The sequence below is a fragment of the Coturnix japonica genome, chromosome 10, assembly GCF_054131305.1.
Source record: "Coturnix japonica strain WE chromosome 10, WE-NBRP24, whole genome shotgun sequence".
Classification (NCBI taxonomy): Eukaryota; Metazoa; Chordata; class Aves; order Galliformes; family Phasianidae; genus Coturnix; species Coturnix japonica.
In genome coordinates, this window is record NC_140672.1 from 10,734,409 (window position 1) to 10,756,416 (window position 22,008).

The following is a 22,008-nucleotide window of genomic DNA, read 5'->3' on the forward strand; positions in this document are numbered from 1 at the left end:
ATGACTTTATAAAGGAATTAAAACAACGCATTAACCACAGTAGCCCTCAGTGTTTGCCAGAAATACCTTTACTTGAAGAAAGACAAAGTAGAAGGAATGACTCTGTAAATGAAAAAGTATGATTATATTTATAGAAAGTCAGTACTTAACATCTTGTTAACCCCTTTTTGTTCTTCTGCTTTCCTAGGAGATACTGGAGCTGGAATCATTTTTCTTAGCATATAGTCCTTTAACTACATATTCAGTGATGAGTACTTGTTGGTTCTTTTTGTCTTCCACTCAAACATGAGCTCTCATCTTCTCAAAAATATTTTATTTACTAGAACACCATCTCTCTGTGTACATTATGGAACTTTTCCATGCAGTTTTCCATGTATTCGTATGTGGATGCTGAAGATTAGGCAGAGGTTTAGCCTTTGGTGTTCTAACATAGCAGCTGTGAGCGTGCAGAGTATGGGGGGAATGGATGACAAAACGACCAGCGTTACAGATTTTGTCCCTAAATAATGTCTCGCTTTCTCTCTTTTGGAGGCAGAATACTGCCTGAGACTGTTAGTGAGACCCAGTAGGGTGTATCTGAAGATCACACAATGAATAGATGTTACTACCTTCCCACACTTGTGCTGTGTTTCAGCTTACGTGTTCATGTGGCGTCTGAGCTTGAGGTTTTACACTGTAACTTTAGAAAACTCGAGATATTTTGGAGGTCTAATGCATAGCCTAATCTTTACTCCTTTTAAATATTTACAGCCTAGGAAACAACAAAGCAAAACTAAAACTGGAGAAAGTATTCCATTAAGATGCAAAGCTGAAGACAATTATTTGTCACGTCGATGTACTAGGAGCCTCACTTCATTAAATGAATCTGAGGTTAGTATGAAACTTCAGATCTGAAAATGTTGTGATTGTATTGCTTTTGATAAGGAATGAGTAGGAAAAGATCTCATGTTCTCTAAACAATTCCCAAGTTTTAATTTATTTATCCCTTTCAAGGTGATCAGATCACCTGTTTTTATAGCCTTTGATAGGAATAAAAGCTGTTGAAACAATTGTGTGATGAATTTTTGTCAGGTGCTGTTGAAAACTCTCCTCATGTTAATGCTTATGAAGTGGCTCATGATTAGATAAGTTACTTGGAAAAAATTCATGGAGCCACTGAAACGGGCACAGCAAATTGAACTTATTTTCTTCCTCTGCAGGATTTCTGGATATTGTTTTGTTAGCAGATGATGTTAATCATTCCTATATAAGTTTTTAATTGCTAACTTTCATAAAATAGCAGTTACATATATTTTAAAAACAAAGTATTTATTAACCAACTTAATTCTTGGAAATACAGTGGGTGGTGATACTCCATTCAGATTCTTAGCAGAGCCTGATAAAGTGGCTCTGACTACTTTTTGTCTTTCTACAATCTTTGGTAACTTTTTGAGAGGAAGAAGACTCCCCTCAGGGGGTCGGAACAGTGTAAGTAGTAAAAGCTGCTAGTCTGTGTTTGGGACACTGGAGTTTGCTAGTTACTAGCAGCAGTAGAAGCAGCCATCTCCCATTTTCTGATGTCCCCAGCAGCCTGTCTTCCATGTGTTCAACCAGCATCTGAACTCATTTTTGATATGCTAGCTGAATTCCTGCCATAGAGAAGGAGGAGTCCAGGTGATCTCAGTTCTGACTTTGTTGTTCCTGTTGAGAAAAACAGGATTGGGTGGATTGTGGACAGTAAGTGCTGCTGGGGAAATGCATACTGACATTTCCCTGTCACTTAGCTGTGCATTTGCTGCCATTTGACCATGAGCAGGTACATGATAGCCTTCAGCTTAAGTACGGTGTCATTGCTTGAATGCCTGTATTCTCTCCAGGGAAAAGATAGCAATGGAGTTCTTTAATGACTTGTACTGGGCTTGCACCTTGCCAGCTGGACCTTACTTATGTAAATAACATCTCTAGTGTAGAAGAGGAAGGGCAAATTCCCTAAGATTAAGCTGGAAGTTAATCGAACACTTGAATCAAATGCTCCTTTTCCTGCCCAGTTCTGACACAGCAGAGTTGAGATGAAGAAAATCGTGTCAGTTCTACCACCATTCTCTATTAAAAAAAAAGTGTAGTTGTCTGTGCCCTTGAGAAAAAATGACTTGTAAAGTATCAGGCTCAGTTTAACATGGAGAACTTTTTTTGGGATCATAGATTGGAAATAATTTTAAATGTAACAAGTTCTAGGAAAGAGGGGTAAAACTCTGCTGTAACTGAAATAGACTCCTTCTGTGTCTTCCTACAAGTGTTCTTACAGCAGGAAAATCGAATGCTTACATATCCTTTTCCAGATGCTTTATAACTTTTTAATCTCATGGCTACCTTAACACTTGCACTTAAAATTCTTCTGTGCTATCAGGAGCATTTGGAAACTGTCCTCGACTCTTCTGGAGTGTCCGCAGAAAATGGCAAAACTAGTCGGTTCCCAAAACCGGAGCTGGAATTCCCACTGACACCTCTGCAACCTGATAAGATGGAGATAAAGCAGCACGGCAGCATGATACCTTTAGGAGTGAAAATGCCTAAGGCAAAAAAGAAAAGAAGTGATGACATGGATGAGGTATGACCTAGACCCAACAGAAAACAAAATATCTGGTGCCTTTTTACCATTCTCATTCAAGCATTAAAAAAATGCTATTTCTACCTCAGTAAAGTAGTTGAAGAATTTAATCAATGAACTGCTTTAATGAACAAAACTAATAGCCAAGCTCAGTGATAATGGTTTAAGAGAAGGGAAATTCTCTTAACTCCATTGTGTATTTTCTTTGAAACCTGTAGACATAAATCAGCTTTTTAGACATCATGAGATGTCTAATACTGATATCTTAATGTCCTGTTTTTATAATTGAATGCTTATTTATTATTTGATTTACAGTGGAATAGTTACCACTAGCAGATACTTCCCTACTATTAGCAAAAGTGTTTAAAGTGTTCACTTTTGTGACATCAATTGTTCTTTCCAAAAGAATCATGGCTGAAACGTGTCTTATTTTCCCAGGATTTGGTGAAAAAAGAGAACACGAAAAATACAAAATCTGTCATGGCTTTTAATTCACCCTCTGCAAGTGACGAGAAAATGGTTGTTTTTTGTTCAAGTTTTGAAGCTAGCTTGGCACTTCCTGTAATTGTTAATTAATTATTAATTAATTGATCCTGTAACAGGAAAGAAGCAGTGTCTTATCCTTATGTGTATACCTGAATGGGAATCTTACATGCTTCTGAGCTCTTCCTATTAAATTCCATAAGCTAACCAAAGGGCAAGTCAGTCTGTCCCCAGAGCGTGTAATGGCTGTACTGTGTAATGATTTGGAGGGAAGGATATTGCACACTGAATAGTTGGGAAGAGAAGCTTTAGTGTATTATCGTGTGCTTTTGTAAGTGAAGCCCTTGTATTAAACTAAGGTTCATATCATTAATATGCATGGCAGTTATTAAAAACAGATGCTCACATGTGATAGCAGTATCCTTGGCATGGTCAGAGTATGAGTAGTAGATTTTTCCCATCTGTTGTCTTCTGTTTTGTATGTTTGTTTATTTTAGTTAATTAGAACAGCTTATGTAAGAAACTACTCCACAGCTTGGGAGCTACTTTTAAAGAAACTACTGCCTTATTAAGAAACTTTAAGAAACGTATGCCTTGAAATAGCTGAGATTTTGACAACTCCCTAAAGGGTATAAAATTGTCTACATTACTTGCCATTGTGGTATCATCAGCATAATGAACAGAGGTGTCAGTAGTAAAGCTCAAAATGTCAACTTAAAATAACGTTGAACTAAAATGAAGTTTAAACAATGCTCTTGTTTCACATGTTCACATCTCTGTTGAACAGAAATCTGGAAAAGACTACTTCCTGAGAAAGCGAGTACATGCTTCAAGACTGACTAAAAAGAAGGATGAAACACTGCAAAAAGTTGGAGATTTTATTCAAAGCTCTCCTTCTATTATACACTCTAAAGGTTGGTGTAGAATAAGTTTTATTCCATGTTTTCTAGACATTGTAGAATGGCTTGTTTCTGCTGTAGGCTATTAATGTATGTGTTCTTAGACTTGTCTGCCATGTTAAGTTGTCCTTTGATTTATGAAGTAAATGCATTTATTCGTCTCTTCAGAGATTCATTATTACATTTGTGAAAACCTACAAGTATACAGAGAAAGTTGGTTCTGTCTTGTGCTTCTGTCAGCACGAAAGTTAGGCCTGTTGTTTAACTCCTGCTGAAGTTTCTGACTTCCAGTGTCTTCTGAGCCATGATTGTCTTTCATACTCCATTTTAATGCGTGCTTTAATCTGCCGTACCTGAACCTATAAACAGTTTCAGCTATAGAAGCAATAAAGAACCTCGATGAACAAATACAATTTCTGAGTATTTTCACTTAAATTTTACGTGTCATTTATAAACCAAGTTTGTTACGAAGCTTTTTTTGCATTCATTGATTTAAAGACTCACAAAACCAGTAAGTTGATTGGTTTACGTATCAAAAAAAATTTCTTCTAGCCAAGAAGCTGATGTCAGCAGTAAGTTCTCCTAAATCAAACGAACCTGAAAGTCTCGAAGAAGGAGAGACCAAGCCAAAACGATCCAAAAGGAAGCTGTATTCCACTGTCGTTTCTGGCCCTCTAGATATACCTGCTTCTTCGGTAAGCGATTATACTGTAGTCTTGGCTTAAAATAAACTACTAAGGAGTCCAAACAGACTGGAGGTTTCATCTATTTGCAGGAGGAGGTTGAAAGTACTGAGGTATTTCTGTATTCTACCAAGTCATTCTTGTTGGTCTTCCTGCTGTTCTGTTTTATTTTGTCCTCAAAGATCTCTGTGTTTGGCTGGCTTACAGTTTACTAAGTACGTGATGTAGCAATCACGGAGATGTCTTCTAATTTGGAATCATAGATAATTTCAGTGTGTCGGAGTGGGATTATTCTACTACACGCTTTTCTAGAGCACAACTTAGACAGCTTTTTAGGTATGCTTAAACTATGATCTCCTGTCTAAGCCAACTTGCAAAGGATCTGATGTGCCAGTTTCATGACTCTGTCGGCAGCTATTGTGCTAAGAACATTCTTGCTCTGTTGGAACTGCATCTTTTAATTATATTAGAGTCCTTTTTCTGTTCAGCAAAGTGATCATTTGCCCATACTGTAATATCCCTCTGAATTTTTTGATGATTTGACGAATGATAGGGGCAGAAACCAAAATGTTATATTTTTTTTGTTAGAGGATGAAGAAGATGAGACAATTTCTTCTCTCACTGTAGTTCTGAGAACATGGAACTGAACCGAGAACTGAAATTCTGGGCAAGTCATAGCTACAGGGATTGAGGCTAAAAATGTTTTCTGAACGCTTCATGTTTCACAAAACAAGTATTATAATACTCTTTTGAAAACAAGTATTTCAAAATGAAAGCTGCCTTCAGGCTTTCCTCAGATGTGTGTGCTTTTTTAAGATAAACAGGATTTTGTACATTCTCCATATTTGTTCCTTGTGATTAAGCTGCATTAAAATGATCTCGGTATCCCATAGTTTTCTGAATAAAATATAATAAGCAAATGCCATTCTGAAATCCATTTAGGGGAAGAAATATGTTTGCGTGTGTCAAGAAGAGCTTATCAGTCTTGTGTGAAAAGATGAGTAACTTTTGAAATGTTTTCTTCAGGAATCTGAGGAACAAAAGAAGGAAAGTGATCATCTGATCATCAAGCGACGGCTGAGATCCAGAACAGCTAAAAAACCTTGAAGAAGCGTGTTTGTTCCCCTTTCTCAGGACATACTTTTATCGTAGTATTAAAACTGGTTGTTAATAAACAGTAACAGTTACTCCGTTGTGTTCTTAAATTTGTATATAGGTGTTTGTTGCAGAACGGCGGGAGAAAAGCAGACGACCACACCTGTCATTGACATATGATCAGCGAATCTCATTTATTCCTTGGCTGCGTGTACCTTTATAATACGGATAATTAGCTCATACATATTGCAACATATCTCTGTTTCGTTCGATTTGTTGGCCTCAATTATATTATATTGTGTTATCTTGTATTTCGATATCATATTTAGTAAAGTAAGTTTTTCCTCCTTAGATTGCCGCTGTTTTATCCCATTCCCCTTTTCCCCCTCCTTTCCGGGCCCCGGGGGGGGGGGCCCACGGGGTGGCTTCCCCTGTCACAGGCATAGGTAAATCTAAGTAACCCGTGACACCATCCAAAGCCAATCTTCCCTCTTTCTGCCTGAAACTGTTTCCCCTCCTCCTATCCCAAGTGACCCTGCTAACAGCTTTAGAAAGCCTTCATGCAGCATGAAAACGTGCCTGTGAGCAAACAAGCAGAGAGAGCAGCAAGGATTGCTGTTGCACTGTGTCACGCCGCTCACTGCCCTCTCCTCCCTTACAGGTTTCAAATGGAATTGGTCCCCAAACTGCCGCCCCTGATACACCGCAAGTCCTCCGGGAGCTTCTCTGGGGCACGGAAGCCAAAAAAAAATGAGATTTTGCCACCTCTTTCCAAGGGCAGGAAAGGTAAAGTGGCTTCCAGCTCCTTTCCACGGCACAGGCAACCAACTGGAGGTGGGCAGTCTCTTGCTGACCATCATCCCAGGGCTCTCACTTGTTTCAAACCTTCCTGCTGGCTCAGCATGGCTTCTTCCCCTTAGATAATGGTTGGCCTGTCCAAAAGGGAAGTGCTGGGTGTGACGTACCCCCATCCCTGGCTATGGCAGGAGGATGTGGGGATCTCAGGCCCTGCCCTCCCCCAGTGGAAGGGCAGGGACCCCAAAAGTCATTCTGCTGCCTTCTTGTCACCAGCCAGGTCGTCTTTCCCATAGCCAACGTCCCTCCTGCAGCCCCAAAACAGAGCTGAGCTGCAGAAAGGAGGCCCTCCTGTTCATATGCTCCCTTCAAATACTACAAGGCCGCAGTGAGGTCTCCCTGAAGCCTTCTTTTCTCCAAGCAAAACAAGCCCAGTTCCCTCAACCTGTCCTCGTAGGAAAGGTGCTCCAGCCCTCTGATCATCTTCGTTGCCGCCCTTAGCATTATTTGCATTTCTCTTTTGCCTTCCTAAAAAACACACCTGCTTCCGGGCACATTTCATCCCACTGTTAGGCCTTGTAAGAAGCACTATGGCAAGTCCACATGCAGAAAACACTGTCATTCCATTCAGTAACAGAGAAACCATTCTGCCCTTGCTCATGACTCTCGTCCCTGTTTCCTCCTGAACTGGGCAGTGTTTGTGGGCAATGAAAGAAATCCCCATATTCCAGAAAATAAAGACAAATAAGAAATAGGCAGAAAAGCGGCACTAATACTTTGTCACTGGTGGGAATCTCCACAGAATGTGTTGTGCTGAAGGTGTGAGGTTAAGGGATCATCACTCTCAAGATAAAAGTCATAGCATGGAAGATTTAGGGATGGCGTGCTGACTAGAAGGAATAAACAACACTTACCTTGTATCTTATTCATTTTCTCTCTCTTATCATCGGATATCTTATCATCATCTACGTAGCTCTGAGGTTGTCCAAAGCCTGTTGCCATGAGCTTTGCTAAACGCAGCAGTGCTGTGGCTCAGAGGTATTACACTGGCACATCGCAAAGGAGAACTCCATAACCCAAGTGTAGAGGGAAGAAGAAAGGGGAACTGTTACAATTAATTACCTCCTCTAAATTGGTAACTGTAGGCTTCTTGTCACACACTCGTGCCTTAAAGCAGAACACCACAGATGATGACAACCATGACAGGGATTTCTGCATACAAGCAACCACACGAGGCTGGGCACACTCTCCTGTCTCTTTGCCATTCCTAGAAAGACCCAAAAGAGCTCAGTGTTCTCTTGCTGTTAGTTTACATCCTCCAAGCACTTCCAAAGGCACGCTGCTCTGTAGAAAAAGCTGAGCTGTCCAGAAAGTTTGTTCAGGAAGAATGCAGCAGTGTCAGTGCACGTCATCCTGGGGGATCTGAATGCATTTGTGAAGAGAACAGGGAAAGTAGAGCTAAGAGAGCAAAAAACCAGGCACTAGCAGTGCTGCCCACAGGGGGCGGGGCTTGAGGCAGGGCCTGTGCCAGAGGGGGGCCTGGCACAGTTAGGGCCAGCTCAGGGCCCAGAGCAGAGGGGGAGCAGGCAGAGGCAGGGCCTTGGGGCCCAGGATGGAGGAGGACCAGGCACAGCTGGGGCCAGCTCAGGGCCCAGACTGGAGAGGGACCCAGCACAGTTGAGGCCACTGCAGGGCCCAGGTGAGAGGGGAACCCAGCACAGTCGGGGCTGCTTTGGGGCCCAGGCTGGAAAGGGGCCTGGCACAGCCAGGGCCTTGTGGCAGCACTCAGACTCTCCAGTTCAACCGTTAACCATAACCTCAAATGGTAACTGTAGTGGAAGGCAGGAGCTGATACAGCTGCTTTACTCTGTTTTAATTTTCCAAAGAATGGTGAAGGACTCGAGCTAGTATCCAAAAAAAGGAATTTCTGAAAAAAAAACCCAACACAAATCTAAACAAAAAATCCCAAATACACTTTTCTGAAGAACAGGATTCACAAAATGTTGCTATGGAGCAGATCTCCAAATAGAGACTCTTTCTCTTAGACAGCCAGCTCTAACATGAGATTAGGGAGGGCAGCAACCAGGCTCTCCCCCTTTTTTGCACATATGAAGTGCTTCCAGCTGTGCTCCACAGCAGAACATCTTTCAATGAAGATTAAAGCCTGTGAAATGAAAGAATCCATTCCTATTTCTTTCACATTTGTGTTCATTGACTTCAGTTCCAACCAGGTGGACTCGCAGTGTCTTGCAAGTGACACCTGGAAGCAGGTACAGAGTGGAGACCCAGCACCCTCAATCTCCAGGTGAGTAACAGCAGCCAAGGAGGCCTTTGGGCTCTGCAGGGTCCAAGTGTGGAGCATTACACACAGGAACACCTGAGTATAAAGACAGTGGCAGAGCTGTAGAGCTAGCCATAACAGAGAGGCACAGTGGCTCAGTTAATTTCCTGCAGTAACACAGAAAAAAAGAGCCATGAGGGAAATGCAGATGCTTTCTGCCTTCCTCTTTTGTCTCATGCCTTCTGCCCCCATCAGAGGGGAGGAATGAGCTGCACTTCCACAGAGACATTCCCCTCACAGCCACTCACACCTCAGGTGTGGAGGAGCTAGCTGGGGCTGCTGGTGGCAGCTGTGGAACACTGCCATCTGTGGTGCCCCATCCTACCTTTGACACTGTGCAAATGACTGCAAGCAGAGATGTAGCAGAGGGAACACAAAGCATTTAATAGCTTATCAAACAAAGCAATGAGTAATAGAAATGACAGTATTTCCAAAGAAGTGGCAGGGAACTGGGGTTCTGTAGCAGGCTTTAGAGGCTCTGCATGGAACACAGCCCCAGGACACAACCCATCAGCTGCTGGGGCAGCAGCATCCTTGTCAGTGGGGGATGTCGCCAGTGGTGGACAGGGACAGAGTGAAGCCACACCTTGATGTAGCTCTGCATCTGCTCCTTTCCTGCTCATGTCCAGTCCTTTCATCTATTGCACTTTCGATCTTCTGTCCTTCTTTCTTACCTTTATCCTTTCTTCTTTTCTGCTCTTTTCCTCTTCTTAAGTTGTTTTACCTGTATCTGCTTTTCCCCTCTTCTGTTGTTTTACTGCTCTGGTCTGCATCCGGTGTCTGCACCACAGCTCTAGGTTGGACTTTGTGTTGGGATGGAGAAAGGTTCACAGGGCATAGATTTGTACAAGAAGAGCTCTCGTGCTGTGCCCAACAGGTGATGAAAAGGAGCCCTCAGGACCCAGGACCACAAAGGCAGCTTTTTTTCCCAAAGGCCACAGCGTAAGCTCGTGTAACTGGGAAGGATTCTGTTGTATATCTCCTGGAAGTGCCTTTGAATGAATAATTTTCTGATTTGTTCCCAATTGTTGCTCAGAGGAAATGAGGCTTTTATCCTTGTATCTTTGCAGGAAGACAGAGAGGAGGGAGCCTGTCTGGTGAAATGCTCAGGTGCCATTTCCTTCCTTGCACCAACAGCCTGTTTGTGTCCACGCGATGCCAGTTGTCCTCCTGACAGTTTCTACTGATGTTTCCCTGAGACCTTCTGCTAAGCTCTACTGTTTCTGTTTTCTCAAAGCTTTGTTAGGACTAAAAGAGGAGTGGATAACAGATGGAAGGATCTGGCCTTCTGCTGGATGATAGCCACCTGCATGTCATGTTCCTGCTTTCTCTTTTCCACAGGTGGCATTGTGCTTCCCAAGGAGCATATGGACCTTTTAGATGGGAGTGCACAGCAATGATCCAACAGGGTCTCAGCTTCCTTCCTGCTCTGCACCTGAGTGAGGGACACCGTGACCTGCTTAGGAGGCAAGATGTCATGTCAGGGAGGTTGTTTTTTTTTTGTCATCTGTGCTTTGCTGTGCTGTGATATTTTTTTGCGTTGCAGTGCTATGGTTTTCTTTCCTATTTGGTGTTTTCTATGTCTTATTCATTTATTTATTTTTATAATTTTTTTCTTGTCTTTCCTTCTTTTGACTTGAAGGGGTGGAGCCTGGCTGCACCTCTCTTACAGCTCATTTCAGGGGGCTGACTGCCCTTGGGTGGGATTTTTTTCTGTTGATTTCTCCTCTGTGGAGTTTGTTCTGTGCACTTCCATCCTCAGAGGTGGGTGAGCCATTCTTTCCTTGCCTTTGTAATATTGTGCTAGTCTTTCTGCTGCTACAGATAGTATGTGGTTGTTTTTTCTGGGTTTTTTTTTTTTTTCTGGGTTTTTTTATACTTAGATTCCCTGGTCTTTGGCTTGCTTTTTTCTTTATTTTTCTTTGTATTGCTTTTTTTTTTTTTTTTTTTTTTTTTCCTTAATTTGCTGTGTCATGTTCTCCTTTATGGTGACATTTGCAAGAGACTGTGAATTCTCCTGGTTCAAACTGCAGTCGGCTTCATCAAATGTGTAAGAAATATATAAGGGCTGCTGAGGCCAGGCTAGATTTCCATTTCTTTATGAACTGGGGTGTTGCTGCGGATGCGTTTATCTCCTGTTTTGTCTCTTGTGCTTGTTCAAGAATTTTAGAACATACTATGTCAGTGTTTGTTTCTATCCTGCTTTCTCTTCTCTCTGGCAGGTCAGCTCATGCTAGAAGTTGATGGCATCACTGTATGAATCGAGGTCAGTTTAGGAGCAGCTGCTGGTGGAAGGAATCAAGTCCAGGCTAATAAATGGAAGCATCTCCTGGTAAGGTGTCAGAGGCGGCAGTAATGATGTCTGTCATCGTAAAAACCAGAGGGCAGGCTCATCCAAGTTCTTGCTGGCTGATGTTTGGGAGTATCTTGTTTTCCAGCTGAAAGATAAGAAAGCTAAACATGCTGAGCCGTTACAGCTTGAGCTGAAGTTGTGAATGTGCTCCCGGATGTTTCCTTTAGTGGTAAATCATGTTCTGGCACTGTGGTAGTCCTATCTCTGTCATGATTTGGAGCACAGTGTCTGGTTGCGAGCCTTGTGTGCCTGTTTCCATGAACCTTGCTTTCTTTCTGTCTTCAGAGTAAGTGCAGGGTGCTTCCTTGCTTTTGGTGGATTCATCCAGGAGGCTTTCAGAAGGCCAATTGCAGTATTCATAACACAGAGGGACACAATGGGAATGGACTGTTGTTACCACCAGGCAAAAGTTTCTTATGTCATGAACAATATAAACAAAATTCTTACTTCTGGCCTGGCCCTGAGCTGCTGCAGCTTAAAGGCTGTTTGCTTTTGGGTGGCCCTTCGTGGAATTACCTGATGAATTTTCCCCCAATTTTTTAATGGCATTTTTAATGGCACTCATAGCTACTAAATTTGGGAGAGGAGTTAGATAAGGTTAGGGTAAGCTGCTTCTTTTTTTTTCTATTCTCCTAGGTGACTGTATTTTCTGCCAGTGCTGTGCTAGCTCTGTAACCGGGGATGGTCCTAATGCTCATGAAAAGGCTCTACTGGCAGCACAGAATTTGACCATTGGGCTGCCTGCTGGATTAATTTCTGTAGATTGAACAAACCATCTCAAAAAGCATACAATCAGTTTATTTTTTGAAAGGCTGTCAGCTTTTGAGGTCGCTGAGAAGTCTTGGTTTATCAGTCACTAGCAGCTTGCTGGAGCTTGAAGTAGTTGAATCGTCCCTTACAGAGCTGTTAAATAAAACCTTCTAATTACTTTGGCATTGTAGCTCTGAGCTAGGCTATACCGCTGGTGTGTGTGCCTGTGCTGCAGATGCCATCCTTCCTCATCCTTCTCCTCCTCCTTGGCAGAAGGTATCACCATCAGCTTTCTACCTCACCCAGCAGTTGTTCTCTGAGCAGAGACTTGGTCGCTTCCCAGTTTCTCTGTGGCACCCCCCTAGGCTGTTAGTTCTCTCTTTTTCTATTGGTGTTCTGTGTAGTCTTCAGTTTGCCCTTAGATGCCAGGCCACTTGAAAAGAGTTTTCAAATCATATCCATCCTGATTTCTTTACGTGTTGTCCTTTTTAAAAACAAACAAACAAACAAAAAATCAGCAACAACAACAACAAAAACCAAGAGGAATACTCTGGAATTTTCTATAGCAATCACCATTTCAGACTTGTCCATTATTCCTTTTGAGGCTGTTCTCTAATTTATTTAGTTCAAGATCAGTCCCCGTCCTTTGTTCTCCCTGCTTTTCTGTCCTGTCTGTATTTATTTGTTTTTCTCTTCAGCCTGCTTTCCTTCCAGTGCTGACAGTCATGGGGAACTCCTAGTTGTGTCAAGGAAAATGAATGCCACAGCACACATTCCTTCTTGATGTATAGCGGGTGCTGGTGATAGCAGAGCCCCTGTTCTCTGTGAGCAACTTGTGCTTAGCCTGCATTCGTTGATCTCTGATCTGCTAACCTTGTGAGAAGATGAAACAGAGCATCCAGCTACTTCACTGGGATTGTGGTTTGCACTGCTTTGACTTTAGTCCTGCAGGCCAGTGATGGACAAGGCAGAGGTGTTGGGATACTGAGAGAAGTGTTTGTGTTTGGAACTCTGCATTTTTTTATTTTTATTTTTTTCTTAACCATCACTGGGGACTGCTTCAGTTTAGCAGAGGAGCCTTAGTGGCGTGGTTGCCTCAGGTGTACCTGATCTCATGATGGTATGTGGCCTTTTGGCAGAGTTTGGGAACTGACCCCTCAAAACAGTGTTTAGAACTAGTTGCAGGTGATAGCAAGGCTAATCCAGTAAGGTTTTGATGAATCTGTCACAGAAGAGTTACCTGTCCTTATGAGCATGGCTGGTGTGTGGTATGTTGCTGCGACCTTCCTCCTTCTGTGTTTGATGAAGTAGATGCTTTTTGGTAGGGACGTTAAGGCTTTGGATGTGATAAGTTGGAATCCTATTGTGAGCCCAAATTCAGCAAACAGTTACTGCTTAACAGGGGCCTCAGGCATATGTTTTAAGTTTCTCTGTTTCCTGTAGGACTTAAAAACATGTTTATAGCTTTGCGGAGTATATATGGCACAAGGTGTGCTTGAGTATCTTGTGTTCTCTTTGGCAAGGACGTAATAAAAACCAGTCCTGGATGTTTGGTGAGGGAGCAGTGTTGAGAGGGGCGAGCCAAGTGGTGGTAGGAGTCCTGAGCCACCTAGTTTCTGTGCCTCTGTGTGGAGCTTTGTGCTTTGGAAATGCCCAGATTAGCTTTGGCTAAGCCTCTGAGCTTCTGGATGCTTCTCATAACCAGCTCAAACCTCTCAAAAGCTTGAGGATTGTCCATCGCTAATTTTCAAATGAATTGCATGGGGAAATGAAGATAAAAACCAAAACCCTCAAGTAGAAGTACTTGTTATTTTAAGAATAGAAAGGATAATGAATATGCCAGTAGTGTTTGATTGTTATGGAGGAGCACAAAGTAGTGGCCAGGAGATAGGAGAAATAAGGAGGAATGTCTCTTGGTTCTTTTCTCTAGGATCTTCAGGAACTGTTGATAAACATAAAGATGGGTAATACACACATAAAGAATGATAGTGGTTTTAAGGGTTGGAAAAATATTGTGAAGCACCCGTGTTTCGCCCCAGATTAAAAGATTTGGAACTCTCCCAGAGTAGAGAACAGTTTGTCTGATTTCCATTTTGCTGAGCAGTTCAGGCCATCAGAGAGGACTTGCTGGCCTCTGGACAAAGGGAGAGTGTGAAGGAGAGGAGGAAATAAAGATGTTAAGATCTGTGAAGAAGGATGAATGGCAATGGTTGTTTGTCACCTTACTGCCCTTCTTGTCTCCCTAGAGCCCAGCTGACTTCCTGGGATTGCTGAATAGCTGCCTCTTGCTGCCTTTTGCTGCCTCCTACCTATCAGACTAAAAACCAGTGGTGTAAAACTGAGTGTGAATTTAGTGGGGTAAGTCCTTGAGTAATCGTTATTTCCGTAAAAGGCATTGGATGTCTCAGGATGGAAGTCCAGGTACCTGCCCAAGTGTATTACAGCAGTCATGGAATTTCTATTTCAGAGACTTTTTCAAAGCCCTTCAGATGGAAAGGCAAAGGGATGTGCAACTTTGGAGTAGTAAATGGTGCATATCAAAATGTAAAGAGGGCTAATTAATGTAAACAGACTCCAGTCATGTCGGTGTATAGCTTTCTTTAGGAGGGTACTCAGGAATTCTTTTCTGACAATGAGTGATAGTGTCCCAACTCCAGGTGCGTGCTCAGCTTGGAAATGCATGCACATAGCTTTTGCTTGGCCAGCTGCTTTGAATGCATCGCACTACATCATCTTGTCTTGACCTCTTTGCTCCCTCCATCAAAAGTTTTGCTCGGTCTAGACTCGTTGCAGGTGCTCACTGTGTTATCTTGACCCACGTGAGATCAATACAGAGATGAATACAGAAAATTAAGTAGGGTTGTGCAGCACTAATTTGAACGTCTTAGGGGAATGATCGTGCTTAGGATAGGGTATCTTCCACACTGCTGATTGTCATCGTCGCCCACCCTTTGTGGGACTCAGACTTGTAGAACTAGCTCTTTGAAGAGAGGGCTCCCAAGGTATTAACCCATGTAAACTTCAGAGTACCAGGTTGTGTGATGGCATTTATGGGGCAGAGCCCACAGGGAATATGCCTCTGTGTCACTCAGTCTTGTGATGACACAGCGCCCGCTGCAGCCTGGGGTCAGTGGGACTGCAGGCACAGCGGCATGGAAGCTGAGCCAGCCACAGCCTGGTGCGTGCTGTGCAAGTTGCCCTGCCTGGTGCTGGGCTTAGTGCTGCCCTGTGCTGATGAAGGCAGCCTCGGAGTGGTGTGGGGCAGCACTTTTTGCAGCTCCCTGCCAATCAGGACCCCGACCAGCAGCAGGTTACTTGTGTGAGCAGGGGCGTGGGGGGGAGCCCATTTCACTTGCTGTTACAGCCTCAGAGAAATGTGGTTATTTTTAAAATGAAGCTTCTGACTGCCGGAGGACTCGTGTCATTCTCGCATCCCACTTTAGTGGATCCTGTCATGTGACTTGAAAGCACAGGCTGAGAGTGCAGGCTTATTGGATTTCATTTGATCTTTCCTGACGACAGGAACCAATGGGTGGCTTCCAGAATAGTTCAAGATGTCTCTGTTAAGAGCGAGTTTTACTACACGTAACTGGAACACCAAGCTCTTGATATTGTGCTGGTGATTAAAGCATTCTTTCCAATCAGCTGAAGAAATAGGCTTAGGAACACAGAGCATAATTCCTAGCTGCAGTAGATGATAGTGTAGCTTGAAGAAGTGTTCCCGTGGCGGCTCAGGTAGTTTAGATCTTAGTAGCATCTGGTAGTCTAAAGTGTGACTAATTCAGCTGATGTACTTCTCTTTGTATTTTTGGCTCTTCATTGTTGGTGGGTAATTTCAGCAACCAGCCCAGCAAAGACTACTGGTTGGCAGATAGGCTTCTGTACTTAGCCTTGGAAGGCAGAAGGATGCAGAGAGTAACATTTTGCAGAGTGCAGAGTGATTATAGAAACTGCAGAAGGTCAGCTTTGATAGGGATCATAGAGTCATAGAATTGCTCAGGTTGGAAAAGACCTTAAAGATGGTCAAGTCCAACCATAACCTGACCAAACGTACCCTAAACCTGACAACCTGCTGCCAAATCATGTCCCTGAGCACCACATCCAAATGGTTCTTAAACACATGCAGGGGTGGTGACTCAACCACCTGCTTGGTTTTTCCTTTGAGGAGCAAGCTGTCAGAGATGTCACTGCAGGAGCTGGTGCGGAAGCTGGACAGAGGTGTGTACTTGGTTTTCAAGAAGTTGCAGGGCCTAAGAATCTGCCTGGAGAAAGTGATTGTGGGGAAGCCAGAGACACTGCAAGTTCCATCACAGCTGCCACAAGGACTGTGGTGTTAAATCTCATAGAATCATAGAATTGCTCAGGTTGGAAAAGGCATTAAGGATCATCAAGTCCACCCACAACCTAACCGTACTAGCCTAACTCTAACAGCCCTCCACTACACTTTGTCTCTGAGCACCCCATCAAAATGATTTTGATGATACCTTTTGCATACCCCTTTTACCTTTGCCTTTTCTTCTATGTCACTTACCTTTTGCCTTTCCTCTGTTGAATTTGCCCTCAGGTTTTTGCTTTTCGCACTGCCATTTGCTTTTGCCCTTTGCCTTTGAATTTTGCATTTTGCTTTTGGTGTTTTCCTTTTGTCCTATGTCATTTGCCGTTTTCCTTTACCTTTGGCATTAGCTTTTTCACTTTACCTTTTGCATTTCCCTTTTGCCTTTGTCTTTTGTCCTCTGCAATTTTCCTTTTGCCTTTGCCTTTTGCTTTTTCTTTTGCCTTTGTTGTTATGCACTGTCTTTAGCCATAGCCATTTGCATTGACAAGTTGCCTTTGCATTTTCAGTTTTCCTTTTGGCTTTTGCCTTTGCCTTCTCTCCTGTGCCATTTGCCTATTTCCTTTGCTTTGTCATTTTGCCATTTTCAGTTCCCTTTTGCCTTTGCCTTTTGTACTAACTGTCCCACTTAGCTTTTGCCTTTGCCTTTTGGAATCTGCCACTTACCTTTTGTCTGTGCATTTTTCTTTTGCCTTTCGCCTTTTCCTTTATGCTTTGTCTTTTGCTCTTTCCATTAGCTTTTACCTGTTGTCTTTGCATTTTCAGTTTTTATTTTGTCATTTCCCGTTGCCTTCTGTCGTATGCAATTTGCCTTTTCCTTTACTCTTTCAATTTTCCTTTTTCATTTCCCTATTGCCTTGGCCTTTTGATCTATGCCACGTACCATTTTCCTTTTGTTTATTGCCTTTTACCTATTGCATTTTACATTTGTCTTTGCCTTTTGCATACATATTACATTTTCCCGTTGGCCTTGGTGGGTGCATCTGCCCTTGTGTTTTGTATTTTCCCTTTGCCTTTTGCCTCAGCCCTTGGCTTTTGACCTTCCGTTTGCCCGTTGCCTTTTTCTTTTGCCCTTGCCTTATAGCTTTGCCGTTGCATTTTGTCTTTTCCCTCTGCCATTTGCTTTGGCCTGTTGCATTTGCCTGTTGCCTTTGCCTTTGGCAGTTTGCTTTTGCTTTTGCCTTTGCCTTTGCCTTGTGTCCTATGCCATTTTGTTTTGCCATTGCCTTTACCGTTGCCTTTTGCCCTTTTTATTTTTCATGTCTTGCTTTGCTGCTCCGTCTATGTTGCCATGGATTGCTTTTGAGTTTTGGTTTTTTTTTTTCATATCTGTGGATTCCTTTATTTTTTTTTCCTTTTCCAGTCTTGGCATTCTTTTATCCTTCACTATGCGGTATTCCTTTTTGTTACTCAGTATTTCAAGCCATTTTGCTTTCTTTACCTTGGCTTCTTAGTTCTTCAGCTTTCATTTCTCTTTTTTGTTTTATCTTTGCTCTTTAGTTTTTCTTTTGAATCTTTACCTGCCCTTGTTTTTGAGTGTTCTTTGTTTCTTTCCAGTGCTCAGCACTGGTGAGCTTTTTTATTGTTTCTTTGATATGGACTCTTTGCTTTGACATGATCTTGTGTTCAGGTGATTTGCTTTACTCTTGCATTTCTAGACCTTTTTTTGCTTTGCTCTGTTTTCCTTCCATGTTTCGTTTTCCCCTGTTTGATTTTTTATAGTGCTCCTTTTACTTTACTTTCCATGGTCCTTGTTTCATTATTGTTGCCTCTTTGTCTTTCCTGTTCCTTTATTTTCCTTAGTGATTTTTGATATTGTTTTTCTTTCGTTTCCTCTTTGTGTGTCCTGCCATTCTGTCTCCTGCCAGTATGTGTTTCCTGCTATTGCGTGTTTGTCTCCTGCCAGTGTGTTTTTTCTTTCTGTCTTATAATACTTCTCTGTTTACTCTCATGGCTGCTTAAATCCATCCCTTACCTCCTTCTTGGCATGACTGCAGATGCTTTGCATTCCTACAAAGATATGTTTTGTTCTAAATGTCATCCGGAGACCCAATCTGGGCTTGTCACCCTGATGTAGCATCTCTGGTTGAGGCAGCAGCATGCCCTGTAGCTACCCATTCCTCCTCCCTGGCATGGATGTATTACTTTTTGTGTCCTCGAGACTCTGTTTGCATGTCTGCATTCTGTCTTTGATACTACTTTTCCCTAGTGCTTTCCCTTCGTACATTTCCTCAGAGTTTTTCCTCATTGATTTTTCTTAGTGTTGTTGCTTATTGTTTTTCCGTACTGTTGTGTTTTTTTTATTTTATTTTTTCTTTTTTTTTTTGTTTGTGTTTGTTACCTGCCAGTGTATGCCTCCGGTCAGTTCGTGTCTCCTGCCAGTGCTTGTGTCCTGCTACTTTATGTTTCCTGCCTGTGTTCCTCTCCTTCCAGTCTGTTTTTTTTTTTTCTTTCTTTCTTTCTCTCTTTTCTTTTTCTTTTCCTCTTGTCACTTCTGAGATTCATTTCCCAGTATTTAGCCTTACCTTCTCTGGTGGAGGTAGCAGCATGCCCTGTAGCTACCTATTCCTCTTCCCTTGTATTGTTGGTGATATCTTAGCCTTTTTCTGGCTCTGTTGTCATCTCTGCATCACCATGGGAGTGCATTCTTTTCCTTATCCTTTGTTTGATCTGTATTCCTTTGTTTGTTTCAGTTGTTGTTGAATTGTTATTTTGTTGTTGTTGTTTTTTACTTATGCTGTTTTTTTCATTTCTCTTAATCTCTGAATTTTATCTCGTTATCACTTAGCCTAATTTATAGCCTGCAGTTCTTTTCCCCGTGTCACGTTCAGGTTTGGAACCAGTCAGCCTGGGGTTACACCTCCCCATGTTGCATCTTTGTTGTTGCTAGGGAAAAGGAGTGGTTCCTTTTCTACAAGATACTCTGAAAACATCTGTACTAAATGCACGGGGTTTGATTTTGGTTGGGGAAAACAAACTGCTTCCCGTCTTACTCCCCCGTCACTTCCTTGGAGCCTTTCCTACTGCTTGCATTTGCAGTTCGTCTTGTAGACATGTAGTTAGATAAGAGCATCTCTGCTTTCCTCGTCCCTTTCCAGCTTGCCCTGATTCTTCTGCTGCTGTCCTGCCTCTTCTGCTTCTTTCTCTGGTTCTCCTTGTTAAATAAATTGCAGCCCAACCTTCAAAAAGGAAAGAAGAATTTAACTGCAGTGACCCATGTCCTTATCCCACTGTGGTCTGTGCTGAAATGGCTATTGACTGAATTGGGAACAAGGCTGCCTTCCCCCTGCTTTCACATAGCCTCTCTATGGCATACAATAAGTGGGGTTTCACAGGTTGCGTGAAGAGCAGCCAGGTCCAAACCTTCCCTCCTTGTCAATGCAGTGGCTGGGGAGGTTTCAAAGCTCCTTGGAGCCAGGGAGCTCTTTGGTGGAGCTGACGGAGGAAGGTCCCACCTCCATCAGGGGAAATAAGAAGGAACTCTGCCATGCAAAATAAGGAATAACATACCAAGTGGGGATTGTACAGTGAAGCAGGAAACTGATGCTCTGTTGGAATATGGAATAAAGGGGGACTAAAAGAGGGAAACTTAAAGCTAGTTTATAGAAACAAGTAAAGGATAGTTAAATTTTACAAGTAAAAGAAACAGGGGGCATAGGAGAGCAAAGAGGATGCAGCTAAGGAGTGAGACCTCACGGACGACATCAGGCAAGGAGGAGAATAACTACTTGTAAACTACCAGAAGAGGAGTTTCATCCCCCAGATAAGAACAAGAGGGGGTCTTCATGCTAAAGACCTACTGAATATGTATCAGAATTCCGAGAACTACTGACTATGTATTAGAATTCTGAGAAATCATTGACTATGTATTAGATGTACCTATATCTGTGTCACGATTTTACAAGTTGGTGTGCAAGTTTGGTGGAGCTATCCCCCTTGCACCCGGCACTGGAATAAACATACCTGCTTTATAACCCATCTCTGGATTATAGAGTTTTATTCCGCAAGTCAGGATGAAATGCATTCATTTGGCTATGGCTTTTTGGATGCAGCACTGCTCAGTAGCCCTGGGCTGTGGGAGCACTGACATGATGCAGCGGGATGCCACTGGGATGCAGGGACAATTCCTGCTTTTCCGCAACCCAAACTCAGGTCTTGTGGAGGCCCCGGAAGGAAGAGTGCAGTGCTGTGCAGTGTTACTGGGCTGGGGATGAAGGCTGAGGATGACTCATCCCCACTCAAGGGAAGTGCTGTGTGTGGCTGGTCTCATGCGTGTGCCATGGACTCTTTCCTTACCGGAACACACAGGAGTTTTGAGGCACAGCACTGAATGACTGTGCTGGGTTTTCCAGAGCCCCCAGGGCTTTGGGGACATTACTGCCACCATGTTGCTGTGCCCTGGCTGCTGGTGGGTCTCAGTTCATTGCTGTCCCTTTACCCCCCACCGCTGCCATCCCTAGAATTGATCCCTAGCTTGATGCCTTGTTCCATCCTCTTCCTGGTGACTCTTTAGGACAAATAGGGACAGAGCCACTGGTGTCTCCCCGCCTTGTAGGCCTGGGGATTGTCCTGAGTACCCAGCATCACTCTGCTGATGAGAACCAGTTTCTAGGGTCTGTCCCCTGTCCTCAGCTTGGCTGGGGTCCACCCGTATGGAATCACCTGTAAATAAGGGATAATAGGGACAGCAGCAGGACTGGGGGCTGCTGCAGCACCCATGTGCATCCAACCCCTCAGCATCACATAGGAGACCCCCTCTACTTGCTCAGTGAAGAAATAGCCCCCCCCCCCCCCAAAAAAAAAATCCCCGAGTGACTCATTTGGGGCTAAAAAGGCAGCAAAAAGCAGAAGCTTGGGAAGTGTGGGAGGGGCATGGGAGGCCTTTGCTCCTGTCCCCATTTGGGGTAAGAAAAGGGGCTAAAGGGTTGCAGAGTGGGACCCCCTCAGCTGTCTGCCCCCAGAAGCTGGAGGGGGAGGAAAGGAGAGGGAGAAGTGGAAGATGAGGGGGGAAATGAGGACACTTTGAGTTTGACAAAAAGCCTTTCATTCCAGGAAAGAAACGCTTGGCTTTGACTCAGCAGCACTCAGAGCAAAAGCCATCCCCGTGCCCGCTGTGACATCCTGCCAAACTTCTGCCCTGCAGCGCTTGGCTCACCTTGTTGCCTCTGTTTCCCCTCGTGCGACGTGCAGTGGTGCCACCCCCAGCCATCCTCAGGACCCACAGTGAGTCTGTTGGTGGCCAGTGTGTCACTGAGTGACAGCATCAGGTGGGAATGCATCAACATAGAGCCAGGGGAGAGCTGAGCAGCGCTGGGGTGGGGGGGAAGTCAGCCCCAAGGGGAAAGTCTCCCCCGTGAAAAAAGTGGGTCATTTAATACCTTGCGTGAGATGCTGGAGAACAGGAAATGAATGAGCTTAATATGTGCCACCTGGGTACTTCCTGAACGTCCTCCAACACCACAAGTGCTGTCCAGAGCTCTCCAGTGTCCGCTCGTGCTCCTTGCAGTTCCCCAGTAAGCTCCCATTGCTTCCCAGTATTGTCTAGACTCTCTTTGTGCAAACTCTGTATCCCCCAGTACTGCCTGGAGCCACCACAGTGCTGTCTGCGTCCTTCAATAGCCTCCCAGTGGCACCAGTACTGCCCAGTGCCCCCAGTTAACACAGCCATTGTACAGTACATGACCATCTC

At 43.6% G+C, this 22,008-nt stretch overlaps 1 protein-coding gene across 1 annotated transcript; it reads left to right on the forward strand.

The window, feature by feature from the left end:
* Positions 1 to 1,974: 1,974 nt before the first annotated feature.
* LOC146759311 (kinesin-like protein KIF20B) lies at positions 1,975 to 20,297 on the forward strand. The gene is made up of 8 exons (XM_085510350.1): positions 1,975 to 2,587; positions 3,026 to 3,106; positions 3,858 to 3,984; positions 8,062 to 8,241; positions 8,764 to 8,847; positions 10,225 to 10,371; positions 11,106 to 11,215; positions 14,233 to 20,297. The coding sequence occupies exons 1-6, from the start codon at positions 2,342 to 2,344 to the stop codon at positions 10,281 to 10,283; spliced, it is 777 nt and encodes a 258-aa protein (XP_085366476.1). The 5' UTR covers positions 1,975 to 2,341; the 3' UTR covers positions 10,284 to 10,371; positions 11,106 to 11,215; positions 14,233 to 20,297.
* The last annotated feature ends 1,711 nt before the right edge of the window (positions 20,298 to 22,008 follow it).

What these genes read in the sequence shown, in the direction of transcription:
- LOC146759311 (XM_085510350.1), top strand. Translation starts at nt 2,342, where the DNA reads ATGGCTACCTTAACACTTGCACTTAAAATTCTTCTGTGCTATCAGGAG. An exon ending in CTGCAAGTGACGAGAAAATG is followed by an intron (nt 3,107 to 3,857) that starts GTTGTTTTTTGT and finishes TCTGTTGAACAG; the next exon opens with AAATCTGGAAAAGACTACTT. An exon ending in TTCTATTATACACTCTAAAG is followed by an intron (nt 3,985 to 8,061) that starts GTTGGTGTAGAA and finishes GGCTTGAGGCAG; the next exon opens with GGCCTGTGCCAGAGGGGGGC.